The sequence below is a fragment of the Rhinolophus sinicus genome, linkage group LG02 (assembly GCF_036562045.2).
Source record: "Rhinolophus sinicus isolate RSC01 linkage group LG02, ASM3656204v1, whole genome shotgun sequence".
NCBI classification, from domain to species: Eukaryota; Metazoa; Chordata; class Mammalia; order Chiroptera; family Rhinolophidae; genus Rhinolophus; species Rhinolophus sinicus.
In genome coordinates this window covers 54,364,692-54,377,534 of record NC_133752.1, presented here as the reverse complement: position 1 = coordinate 54,377,534, position 12,843 = coordinate 54,364,692, and the positions used below count along the sequence as shown (strand labels likewise).

The 12,843-nt window shown below is 43.4% G+C and overlaps 1 protein-coding gene across 1 annotated transcript; it reads right to left on the bottom strand.

The window, feature by feature from the left end:
- Positions 1-4,388: 4,388 nt before the first annotated feature.
- On the bottom strand, positions 4,389-11,568 carry SOWAHB (sosondowah ankyrin repeat domain family member B). The gene has a single exon (XM_019720355.2). The coding sequence runs from the start codon at positions 11,186-11,188 to the stop codon at positions 8,837-8,839; it is 2,352 nt and encodes a 783-aa protein (XP_019575914.2). The 5' UTR covers positions 11,189-11,568; the 3' UTR covers positions 4,389-8,836.
- Positions 11,569-12,843: the final 1,275 nt, after the last annotated feature.

The following is a 12,843-nucleotide window of genomic DNA, read 5'->3' as shown; positions in this document are numbered from 1 at the left end:
GGCTGTCCACTCCACTACACCAAGTGAGAGGCATTCGGCATCACAAACTACTGCTTGTGAAGACGCACAAAAGAAAAGGGATTGCTCGTATTCCTGGATGGCACACAACAGTACTTACGAGACAGTTAATAGTTCTTACACGGTCCTCTTACATTCTCACAGCCCCCACTGGGACCTGCACATGTAAGCTCTTAATAAATATCTGCTAATTGTGTAAACAAACTAGGTCCTTGGTTCTGTAAGATAAAAATCTTGTTGGCAAGATATGTTTAACAAACTCGTTTTTGTTAATTGTCATCCTTCTTCCCTGGAATGCTTAGGTAACAATAACAGCACCAGGGAATTAGTATATTGGCAGTTCTTATGCTGGAAAAGAATTTGGGCTAGAAATCTTCCCATGTACATGGTTTATCTGGCTTATTCTAAACTAATCTCTGAGAAGAGTTCCCGTATTTCCAGGTGTGACACATGGACTCTTTTATAGAGTTTCAGAAAAGAAACTCAAAATAAGTTGTTTGTGTGAGGAGCTACTCTGCCAACTATTAAAATGTGCTTCTTTCTTTTTTAATGTTAAGTTTGGACAAATAATATATACATAAAATGTACCATATTTGTTCAAATGAAACTCTAAAAAAAAATGAGAAAAACAATAACTAATGATCCAAGTTTGTTCCACAATTAAGAACCTTTCTACCTTTATGGTAATTCTATGATTCTTTGCATTCTGGTGGGAAGAAAAGGTGTTTCTTAGCTTGTTTTTTATTTCAAGTGTCAATATATGAAAATATTAAATTTCATATATGTGCTGAGTACTTTCTATGTTCAAAGCGCTGTGCTAAGTATAGACTGTAGACCCTGGCATCAAGGACTCTGTATATGGCCTTCTTAGTGAAGCCTTCTCTGATCATCCCACTGAAAACTTTAAACCTCCACACCGTCCTGACACTCTCCACCCTTGTCCATGCTGCATTTTTCTCCTTGGAAAAATCTAACACATGGTATATTTTATCTATTTATCTTTTTCATTTACTGCCTTTCCCCCCCCAACAGAACACAAGCTCCATGAAGACAGGTATTTTTGTGTGTCTTGCTCATCACTGTATCTCCAACGTCTACAATGGTGGTTGATATACACATATAAATTGGTTATATGATGCCCCATGAATAATGCTGTTATGAATATTTGTGTACAGGATTTTGTGTGAACATATGTTTTCAATTCTTTTGAATATATTCCTAGAAGTGGAATTGCTAAGTCATATGGTAACTCCATATTTAACTTTTTGAAAAACTGCCTAACTATTTTCTCTCCAGGATGTTTTTATTGGCCCCTGGGATATTTTGAATGTACCATTCCAGGGGCTGGTGCATTCATCCTTTCAGGCCCCAGCTCAGACATTAGTTCTTCTAAAAAGCTTTCCCCGACAAATTAACTTGAAATTAGATGTCCCTAAAATCTGAAGTGGAAAATACTATCCCAGCACTCAACATATTCTTTTGTACTGCTTGTTTCTCTCTCTTCACCAGCACACCCCTAGTCTGTGAGGTCTGTTAAGAGGAATTATATATCTATATTAGATATATAATATATAGATATAATATAGATATAATATGTATTATTATATTATGTATCTATTATACCTATACATATTATATCTATATATTATATTTATATTATAGATATAATATAGATATTATATATACATATATATATATCTTGTCCTCCAGCACAGTGCCTGACATCTGGGAGGCATGCAATGAGAAACTGTTACATTGAACAGTCACAGAACATATTCTATTCAAAGCAACAAAAGCATTTGTTGCATGACTCCTCCACTAACAAAAGCCCATGTACATTCATTTGTGGAGTTGTCATTGAAGAATAATAATTAGTGAACTATATATAATGAAATATATATATATATATATATATATATATATATATATATATATCACTAATATTCATGATTAATTATTTTAGTGACTGATTTTTTAAGTGTTCAAGAATAAAGTTTAGGGATCATCTATTATGCCAAGATTGAGAGTGAATTAATCTGTACAAATGTTTCAAAAAACAATTGTTATTTTTGGACCAAGTAATTTCACTGCTGAAAATCCTAAGGAAATAATTCAAAATGCAGAAAATATTTTATGCATAAAGATATTAACTAAAGAATTATTTATAAATAATTAAAAATTAGTAATAAGCTCCCTCAATAGGCAATAGAGGAACGGCTACATAAATTCTACAGATATTAAAAATAATGTTCAAGAAGAATCTGAATAATGTGGTGGAAATCATATTACATTGTGATTACAATTAAGGGGGAAACTCCAAACTATGATAAGAAATATATAAAAATGCTAACAATAATATGGTTTGTGCGGTAGGACAACGAATGGGTTTTCTTTTATTTCATTCTCTAAATTTTAAATGTGATTTTATTACCATTATAATTTTTTAAAAGTACAATAAACATTGAAGCAAATAACATGGAAACTTTTTTAAAAACCCCTATGACTAAAATGGATGTCTCTGATAGAGTATTTGTTTAGAACGTTCACTTTGAGAGTATAGGGACAAAGATTTATCAATGCTTTATGAGATGCTGTGGGGCAATTGTCAATTCAGAAAATACTTGGAAACTGTGAAAATTAACTCTCTGTAATACTCACGGAAATATTGGTATTCTTATCTAAAAATTCCTACATTTCTTATTATTACATAATACCTGGGGAAGGTAGAACAGAAATCCGCCCTCAAACTTCAGTGAGCAGAATGATTACTAGAGCCTCTGGATTTAATGAGACTCCCCAGTCTGGCCCCAGAGATTCAGATTCACTAAATCTGGGATGAAGTTCAGGAATCTGCCATTTTTATCTAACAAGCAAAGTAATGATATAGAAAACATGCTTCCCATCATTTTCCAAGGTCTTGACCTATTTCTAATTTAGAAGTGGCCAATTGTAATGAGCTCTGCTATGGAAGATACATTCTACAAAACTCACCAACCTACAGCACAGCTGACCCCAGCAATCCCAAGTTGGAAGTTTTCAGAGCACCTTGCATAGTTGCTTGCCAATAAGGAAAAACAGAAAATAAAAAAACAGAGAGAAAATGCCTATGCTGTAAATTCAAAAAAACTGCCTTGTGTGTTGTCTCCTTGGGATAATGATCCAATAGATGAGCAGTTTTCTTTATCATTTGTAAACTTGGCCCCTTTGATGGGTTTGTTAATATAGAATATAAGCTAAAGAACTACTTTAAACTTCCTTTCTTAATTCCAAGAACCTTTGCAATTCCGTCATTGTTTGGACATGGTCTTTGGATAGACAAGGAAAACATCTCATCAGCACAGCAATGTAAATTTATCATCTTAAAACTTGGAGAGTGCAGTGAGAATCTTGCTGTCTGGCAGGGATTCCTCTCCCAGAGGCGACGAAGTGGGACAGCCACACATTCCACGTGATCACTATCTCAGTGCTTGCCAAATAGATATCCAACTGCTTGGAGTTTGTGCTGGAAGGAAAGGGGACTCTGTGCTGGAAGCTTTCACCTAATTCTAAAGGGAATTTCGTTTGGAGCCAGCCCTGAGTTCTCCTTCTCCATCAGGTGTGCAATCAAGGGGCAATGATTCCTCAACAGAGCTACAAGGTAAAGCCTGTGAGAAAAAAAAAAAAAAGCTTCAACAAACCTGTCAACTGTCGGGTTTTCACATCGTTCTCCCACTGTATAACTTCTTCCTTCCCGTTTTCATTCTTCTTCCTCCTCCTCCTCTTCTTTTTTTTTTTCTCATCTCGGCCTAAAGGGTTGGTGCCTGTTTGCACGTCCACCCCCCCCCCCCCCCCCCCCCCCCGCCCCCGAGGGCGTCTCTACGAAATTTGTGGGGCGGAGGAGGGGTTAGGGCAGGAGGCAGTGGGCTCGACTACAGGGAAGGTGGAGTCCTTGGCAAACTGCCAGCAGAGGGGCAAGGGCTCAAGACGCCCTTTTAAAACTCCAGTGGATGCTAGGACATACCCCTTGGATGGCACTTACATCTTATTTACCTGGCCAGGAACCAGCCAGCCCGTGGCTATCCTGATTAGTCCTGTTCTCTTCCCGATTCCCGGGAGCCCTAATTCTACCGAGTAACAGGACACTTGAGGTTCCCATTGGCTGAGACTAACCTTCTTTAATAATAATAGCCACTTACTACATTAAACGATTAACCATCGGTGGGATTTAGATTAGATGTAGTTCAAGAAAGAGAGAACAAATTGTATTTTTTTTATTTTCCAGTTTGAAGTAATTTCAAACTTAGGAAGTTGCAAGAACTGTGCGAAGTACTCCCACTTACCTTTTACTCCTATTTCTCAAATGTTAACATTTTACCACCTTTGCCCTGTACTCCTTTTCGTACCTCTTTTTTATTAATAGATTTTTAAGAACAGCTTTAGAGTTACAGAAAAATTGAGCAGATAGTACATAGAGTTCAGATCTACCCCCCCACACACAAACACAGAGTTTCTCCTATTAGAAACATCTTACATAGGTATAGTACATTTGTTATAATTAATGAACCAACATGGATATATTGTTATTAAATAAAAACCTATAGCTTATTCAGATTTCTTAGATTTTACTTCCGTGCTGGTGTCACTTTAACTTGACTTAATCTTTCTGAAGTACAAGCTGGTAAATGTAATAAAAGGTATAAAACAGCATCTGGGAAAATAGCCAAGAAATAAAAGAAATTTGTGATTATTTTTACAAAGATATTTATGTTAGGACAATTTGTAATAGCAAGAAATGACCCAAATATCAAAGAGTAGGGAAATAGCTAAGCAAACTAGCACATATTAACATAGTGGTATACTTTCTGGCTATTAAAAATGTAAACTAGGAAAATTGCTTTAATATATGGAGCATGCTGTTAATGAAAAAAATAAAATGTGCATGCTGATTAAAATTAGGCAACCCAAAGTTAAAAGGGAATTTATGGAATGGAAATAATTAAAACTTATTTTTCCTTATTATCTTCTGTATGCTGAATTGTCAAAAAAAAAAAAGTTTCATCTTCTGGAAATGTATTAAGTAAAAGATCTGTATCATCAGAAAAACAAATTTTTAGATCCCTATATTCCCTTCCCCATCCTTATGTTGAGTGAGTCAGTAGTTCTAAAATATTCTACCTAGCTATCAGGAAAAACAAAGATAAAAACCAGTGATACCGGTAGATCTAGCCCATTTTAAGTTGTAATCAAGAATAGTAAATGTTCTTCAATCATTACTGGCTCACACCTGTCTCAGGTCTCCACTGTCTCATAAACAGAAAAGGTGTGAGTCTACCTGTGGAGCTATCATTCTATGCATTGAAGTGAGATCACAAAATATTGCACTGCATTTCCTGGGCAAGAATCCTGATACCTGTCATGAAGTCTTGGGAAAACTGAATCCTAGAACAACTTTCCAAATTTGGGATATACTGTAAACATCTCTTTCAGGAGCAGTATAGCCGATGTGGATAATCTTTCACAGACATTTTTCTGCTAACCTTTGTCTCTGCCAACTGTGGCAATCAGTCAGGAACTGACAGGTTGAAACTCAAGACTACTGCTATTTGTTAAGGTTTTAAAATTATTTGAAAATTTCAATTTTTAATCACTTTCAATTCTGTGTCACTTCACTCCTCTTCCCAATATAGTTCTAGCATGGATAATGGGGAATTGAGTTGGTTGTCTCTATATTTTTACACCACAAGATTTGTTGTATTTATTTAAGATGCCTCCCAGATTCTTAGTGAAGGAAAGCATCTGCATAAGGAAGCTGACCCAGTGACTATTAAAATTCTTAATCCTATGAAGAGTTTGGGATTCTTTGAGAAAAGGATTAATTCCAGGGCAAAGACAAACATCTGCAAGCAGATGTAACCTTAGGTACCACCTGACCGTAATCCCGTTTCTCTTATGTGTGTCAACTTCTTGTGGTCTCTTGGGTCCAGGTGTTTTCCTGCTAGATGAATTGAAAATACATGATCTAATCTCCAGATGTTCAAAGTCTTAGGGAAAAACAAAACAAACAATTTACTAAAATATATATGGAAAAAACTGTAGGTGGGCAGACAGTATTATGAGAATGATGAAGGCTCTACCTCTTCTGGCTGGGAGGTCTTTACCCTGGAATCTTCATAGAAGCTGTTACATTTGAGCTGTCCCTGGAAAACTAACAGTAAGTTCACCAGGAAAACAGCAAAAGGGATTCTAACCTGAAGGAATTCAACATCAATACAGAAACTGAGAGGGAAGGGATGGTTAGTACCCCCAATGGGTTGATGTGGCTTTCGTGGAGGGTTCATAGCAGGGAGGGGTTGGCAGGATGCTGGGAAAATGCACTAGGCCTGGAAACTCTCCTCCCTGACCTTTACAACGTATGGTGATTTGATCAGATCTGTTTTACTCTTTGCTCAACATCCTCTTCTGCCTGGCCCCCTTCCAACACACATATTGACCAGGTAAGAGAGTTCACCAGAGTCATAGGTGTGAAATGTGGACAAATGCCTGAGGGACCTGAATCCTCATAAGAATGAACTTGAGACCCAGGACTGTGTTCTAATCGGCCAACACCAGAGCTATGCAAATCACACACTGAAGCTGAAGTGAAGAATGTAGTAGAACCAACAAAGCTGGTTCTTTGGAAAGCCAGCATCTTTCAAAAAGATTCCTGGCCTCTGTGAAGCCCTCCTTGATTTTCTCAGCCCAAAGGATTTCTCCTCTGAAATCCTCTGGAGCACTTAATTCTGTATTCACTATACTTTGAAATTTTCTTCTTGCATTGTGGTTGTTTTGTCCTGGTACCACCTTTTTTTCTCTTTGCCTCATTTTAAAAGCTTATATCTAATATAATGCAGCTTTAAGACCCGTTGGGAGCAAGACAGGGTATAAATCACTCAACAACAAATTTTGTTAGGTTTTAAGTTTCAAGAAGTGAGAGATCATGTCCCACTCACCTGCATAAATCCCACAGCACTGTGCAAAACATATTTGTTGAATAAATTGATATTGTGATAAAAAATATGGTAAAATGAAAACATTCTTTGGCTTTTAAGAGAAGTTGACATTTTTGTGATTTTTTTCCCCTTGAAAATCACCCAGCAACTAGAGAATTTGCATAGATGTTTATCTTTTATTCCTTTAAATTTCCATCTCTCCTAACCATGGCTCACTATCTGGGGTTATCCCTCTTTCTTCTTGATTTGATCTGCCAAAGTTTCATCCCTTGTATAAGTCTCTTCGGAAAAAAAACAATCCTTAAATTTCTTTATTATGCCTATTTTTTTGTTTTCTAATAGAACAGATATATTTATTTCAGCAAAATTATAAAGTAAAACTATATCTAGCCTGGCAAAAAATATTTGACAGTCACCGAGACACAATTTTGTAAAGAAGAAAGTTAACAGTAATCAGCATAAATACAATAAATTATGAAGATTTGTTGACATTTAATGGGGGAAAATAACCAGAAGAAATATAAAAATATTTTAAAAATACAGCATCATTACCACAGCACACGAAAACAGTTCCATAAAAAAATTAACAATTTCCACTTGGAAATTTCATTTTCAGCCCTCTTAAATTTATTCTGAAATCTTGATGTGCTACTGCCGTTTATAGACTAGCTGTTCTCTCATTCCACAGACCTACAAAGATCAGTCCTGTCATAAGTAATTAACAAAACACTTCCTGTTAGAGACACAGCACTTCAAGGCTAATATTTAATCTTAATTGGCAACAAGTTTAGTGCAAATAAAGTTATATTTAGCAGCTTAGAAAACTCCTGGTGGGGAGGTATTCACCTCTTAACCTATACCGCTTCCCAGAGCGAAATCACTTCTCTCCGTTCATGAGTATGAACATTGGCCATTCAAACCTATTGCAAACTACTAATGCTAATTCTGTTGTTTGTGACACAGGGAGTTTCCATGAAAGATGGTTTCAGTCACTAGGCAAATTAGCCAATAGTTTTTCCATTTGGAAAGTTTCCCTTAGGTTGATTTAAACAAAAAAATCAGGGCTACATGTCAGTCATAACTGGATCTTACCCAACTGCTTCTCTGATCATGGATAAGAGACCCAAACGAGGCACAAGTTATTTGACGCATTAGCCTCCATAGATTGCATTCAAAGGAAGACCAGGATGGAGCTGAGGAATCTCTTAAATCAAATTCTACTCTCCATTAATAAGTTTATTTCACTGATTTGAATGCAAAAAAAAGGAAGGAAGGAAGGAAGGAAGGAAGGAAGGAAGGAAGGAAGGAAGGAAGGAAGGAAAGAAAGAAGGAAAGAAAGAAAGAAGGGAAAGAGGGAGAGAGGAAGGGAGGGAGTGGAGCCATCTGATTTCAAACCCGCTGCTTTCCACTCACAGCCAAATTATTCTCCATTGAACAGAAGCCAGAGCTCTACCAGCCAGAGAGGATTTAGTTTGAGCTTTGTCAATTCCTCGAAATGCCTCCCTTCTTATTAGATATCTGTTCCCTCCCTAGCCAATGCCTGGGATCACTGTGTGTGGCTTACTGTGCCCAGCTCTGTGGTGGCAAGGGAGGAAGAAGAAACGCCTGCTGGGTTTTAAGCACCTGACTCTACCCCTTGTAGAGGATTCACTGGCCCAAGAACTTGAGCCCTCAGAGAGCCTGGCTGATCCCCGAGGTCCAAGATGTGTTGACCTAAAACTCAGGCAGGTAAACTCCAGTCTGACCTCTTTACCAACTCCTCAGCAATTTTTCTGTTTCCCCTGAGTTCTCTCACCGAGGAGCTCAAGGATGGGAGTGTGGTGGCTGCATGTCGGAGAGAGGGTCCCACTTCAGTCACTATACTCTTCTCTTTCCCTTGGAGTGGGGAATTTCTCATACTGGTTGGCCAATTTCCATTTGCTGTGCTGACTTTTGAGTAGTGTGGCAAGGGAAGTCTTCCGGGTGATATTTCTAGATATTTCCCGGCTCTTGGCTTTCCTGGTAGGGGAAGAGCTTCGGGCCAAGGAATAGACAGGAAAAATAGGCTTGCCCCGAGGAGCTCCCAGCAGCTGCCATATCTCCCCAGAGGTATTACTGGTCAGATACTGCCACGGCTTCTTCCCACTGTTGTCCCGGACATTCACCCGAGAAGCCAACCTTTGCACTAGTAATTTCATGACCCCCTGGTGGCCGTGAATGGCTGCAAGGTGCAGAGGGGTATACCCACAACCAGACTTCACATTTACATCGAGAGCAATCCCTGCTTTCTTGGCACCAGAGACCAAGTCCTGAAGCGCCCTGAGGTCACCATGTTTGGCTATCCAGTGCAAAGCAGTGTACCCAGTCAGGAAGTCCTTGTGCAAAGCCAGCTGGGGCTCCTCCCAGAACAAAGTCAACACCTGAATCCAAGACCCAGTGGCAAGCTTCACAATCCATTCATGCTCCCTGGCATCTAGGGGAACCAGAGACGACTTGTGCTCAGGAGGTCTGTGTGGGACCAAGGCTGCAGGCTCCTCCCTACCTGGGGCCCACAGGCTGTGTCCCCGACCCCTCTCAATAGCAGCCTTAATGTGGGCAGGTCTTGTTGTCAAAGCGGCATCCACCCTGGGGCTGGATACTGCTCCTGCCTTGGAGGGTTTCCTGGACCGTGGTGGGCGCCGACTTCTTTTCAGGAAGTCCTCCTCAATACACTCCTCATCGGAAGAGGACAATTTGGCTCTCTCTGCCTGAGAGCTCCTCCTGAGGGATCTCCTTAATTTGGGAGCTGACCAGGATAAGGGCTCCTGCTGATGGCCTGCCAGGCCATTAGTCCCTTTGGGGACCTGCTGACAGGTGTGACGATCACCTCTGTCCCTGAGGCCCTGAGGGCTCCTGCTGGGGCTGCCCTCCTTTGGAGAAAGGCCCCCAGCTGGATTCCTAAGCTTTCTCCAATCTGGGGTTCCCAAGGCAACGTGCAGTCCCTCTTCAGAACCCCCAGGGGACTCTTTGGGCCCGCTACTGCTCTCGTCACTGCCGTGGCTCTCCTGGTCCACAAAGTCGTCCAGGTCTTGGAGGGACAGCTGACAGCGAATGCTACGAAAGACTGTCAAAGGAAGGTTCCCGGGCCAGGATTCAGGAACAACAGGAAAGAGAGAATGAGGGGCTGGAGCGGGATCTAGCAGCGACGAGTTAGGTTCCGGGACCCACCAGCCCTGTTCTGAGGGGAAGTTGTCTGGCAGCACTGACCAGGCTCGGATGGGGCCCTGGTCCCAGGCCTCGGGTATATGAGGGTGTCTGGCCACCCATTCTCGAGTGCGCTGCTGCTGCAGGGTCGAATAATGCAGGTCGACGGGGGTCAACTGCTCCGGCGCGTCTCCAGGGGAAGGATGGCGGGACAGGAGGGCAGGCGGGGAAACCCCACTCCCTTTAGCCTCGACGGTTGGAGAAGATGAGACAGGCGCTGCCCGCACCTGCGCGGACTCAGCGGGCGCGCCTTCCCGCTCCTGCCTGGGAGCCGAGCGGTCATCCTGTGCAGCCGGAGCCGGCTCCTCATCTGCCGTGACCGAGTCGGGGAGCGCGTCGGGCAGCGGCTCGCCGGGGAGTGCCCCCAGGCCGTTCTGGAAACATTCCCAGTAGCAAAGGCCCTGCGTCTCCGCCGCCGCGCACCTCGCTCCGACTTGGGCAGGTGCCGCTGCAGCCGCGGGCTCCGGCGCCCTATAGCCGGAGCTGCCTCTCCGCTCGCCGCCTCTCCCGGCCGCCTCCCGGGCGCCGGTGACAGGGAGTCCACTGAAACCTGCGTGGGCGGCTGCTGCTGCGGCACCTGCTGGCTCCTCCTCCCTCTCCTTCTCTCTCCGCCGCCGCCTGGGCTGCGGCTGCGGCGACTCCCTCGGCTGCGCGCCTCGCGGGGAGCGTGTCGCAGCTCCCCCTGCAGGGGCGGCGGCTGCTGGCGCGTCGCGGGGTCTTTGCAGCCTCTCCTCCCCCAAAAGGTCCCTGTACCTCCTCTTGAGCACCACGTACTTGGTGCCGTCGGGGTCCTGACGCACTGCGGCGACTGAATTGACAAAGCCCTTGAAGAGCTCTCGCCGGCGCTGGTGCTGGCTGGGGGACGCGTCCGGGTCTCGGAGAAAGCTCTTGAAGTGGCTCAGCAAGGCGGCGTTGGTCACTCGGCCCCCGGCCTGGCATAGAAAGTCCAGGAGTGCCTCCTGGCTCAACTCCCGGGCCATCGCTGCCTTGTCGTCCCCTGACCCCGGGGTATCTGTATCTCGCCCTTCCTGTGCTCTCCCCCGCCAGCCGAAACCCTGGCCTGTCGGGTGTCACCTGCGCCGGGGCGGCGCCACCCGCCTCCATCAGCCGCGGAGGCTGGCGCTGCTTGCAGCCGCCGAGCGCGCCAAAAGGGCTGCGGATCCCCAGGGAGAAGCCCCCCGGGCTTAGCCCCCGCGCACAGCTGGGATAGGTGAGGGCGGCTCTCAAGCCTCCCCTGCTCGACGCCGGCCTCTCTCGGCGAGTCCCGGCAGCGAAAGTTCCCGGGATAGGTCGGAGTCAGTTTCACCTGCGCCCTGGTGACGCCTCCTCCCTGGCTCTGGGGGAAGGGCCGGGCCCGCCTCCTCCGGTCCCTCCGCCCTCTGAGGTCTCCCCCACCCCTGCCACCCATCCCAGATGAGTCAGGCTGGTCCTAGCCAGGGAGAGCGCGGGTAGGTGAAGTCGCCAGCAAGCGGGAGCCGATCGTGAACTGCCCCGCAGGACGCACAGCCACTCCCGGCCCGGGAGGTGGAAGGCAGGTAAGCGACTGGTCGTTCCTTTGAGTCTCGGACACAAAGGAAACGAAAGCAATAGAAGATCCGTTCCTGCTCTCACCTAGAGCTGCATAAGTTATGGCTGAAATCTATGGGTGAGGAGAAAGGTGCAAATTAACCGGCATTCTGCGTTCTCTCCAAAAGGTGGGAATAATTTCAAATTCTCTGAGGTTGGGGAAACTCACTTTGCATTTCAAACAAGCCTCTCTTGATCAGGAGATACTGCCCAGCACCCGCAAGGGGTCCAAATACGCCAAATCTGTACTGGAAAGAGAAATCACTCTGCAAGTTGCAGGTTGGTTCGGCCTTTCCTTTTCCTTTGTAATTGTCTCACGTTAAGGTGCAGGAAAAATCAATTTGATAGTTGATTGCCCCAGCAACTAAAATAACCAGGAATTATGTCTTGACAGTTAAGGTATTTGATGCCTAGTGTTACTTTGTTTTTTATTTTCTCTAAAAATTGAGAACAAAAGAGATTTTTGCACAGTATCTTTCGTGTTAACTAAACTGTAGTTGTTTTTTCTCTCCAAATGTAAGGTTTCTTCCCACACTTTCAAAATGTTAAGCATGTTACAAACTAGCTTGATTTGACTGCATTGCTACAAACATTAGAAAGTCCACTTGACTCTAATTCTTCACGGAGAGGCTGTGAACCTCCTAATTCTGGGTCCAGTTGTAGCTGCTTTCCCCCTTCATTTTATCTGTCCGTATATTGGTCCTTTTATTGAGGTCCTTGAGTTGAGGTCCTGTTTATTTATCAGTCTTGTTTACAAGCCCAAGATACTTCATTGTTTGATCTACCTATCTACCCGCCCTCTTTCATTCTTTTCATTAGCTGTCTTTACATTTCTTTCAGTTATGTCATCCTTGACCCTCAGCCCCAACTGTGACGGCAAATCTATTTTGGCAAGTCTATTTCGTGGAATCCTCTGTCAGCTGTATGCATTTCCTATTATAAAATCTCTGTTTTCTCCTGCCCTGTCATTTGCCTCTCTTCTTTCCTATATGCCCTTCAATCTTTCCACGTTCCTTCTTTTCTCTACTATTTCTGATTGTGTCATGAGTCCCTCTCCTTCTTGCCAAGG

Coding starts and splice junctions, on each gene's coding strand:
- SOWAHB (XM_019720355.2), bottom strand. CDS start 11,188: ATGGCCCGGGAGTTGAGCCAGGAGGCACTCCTGGACTTTCTATGCCAG.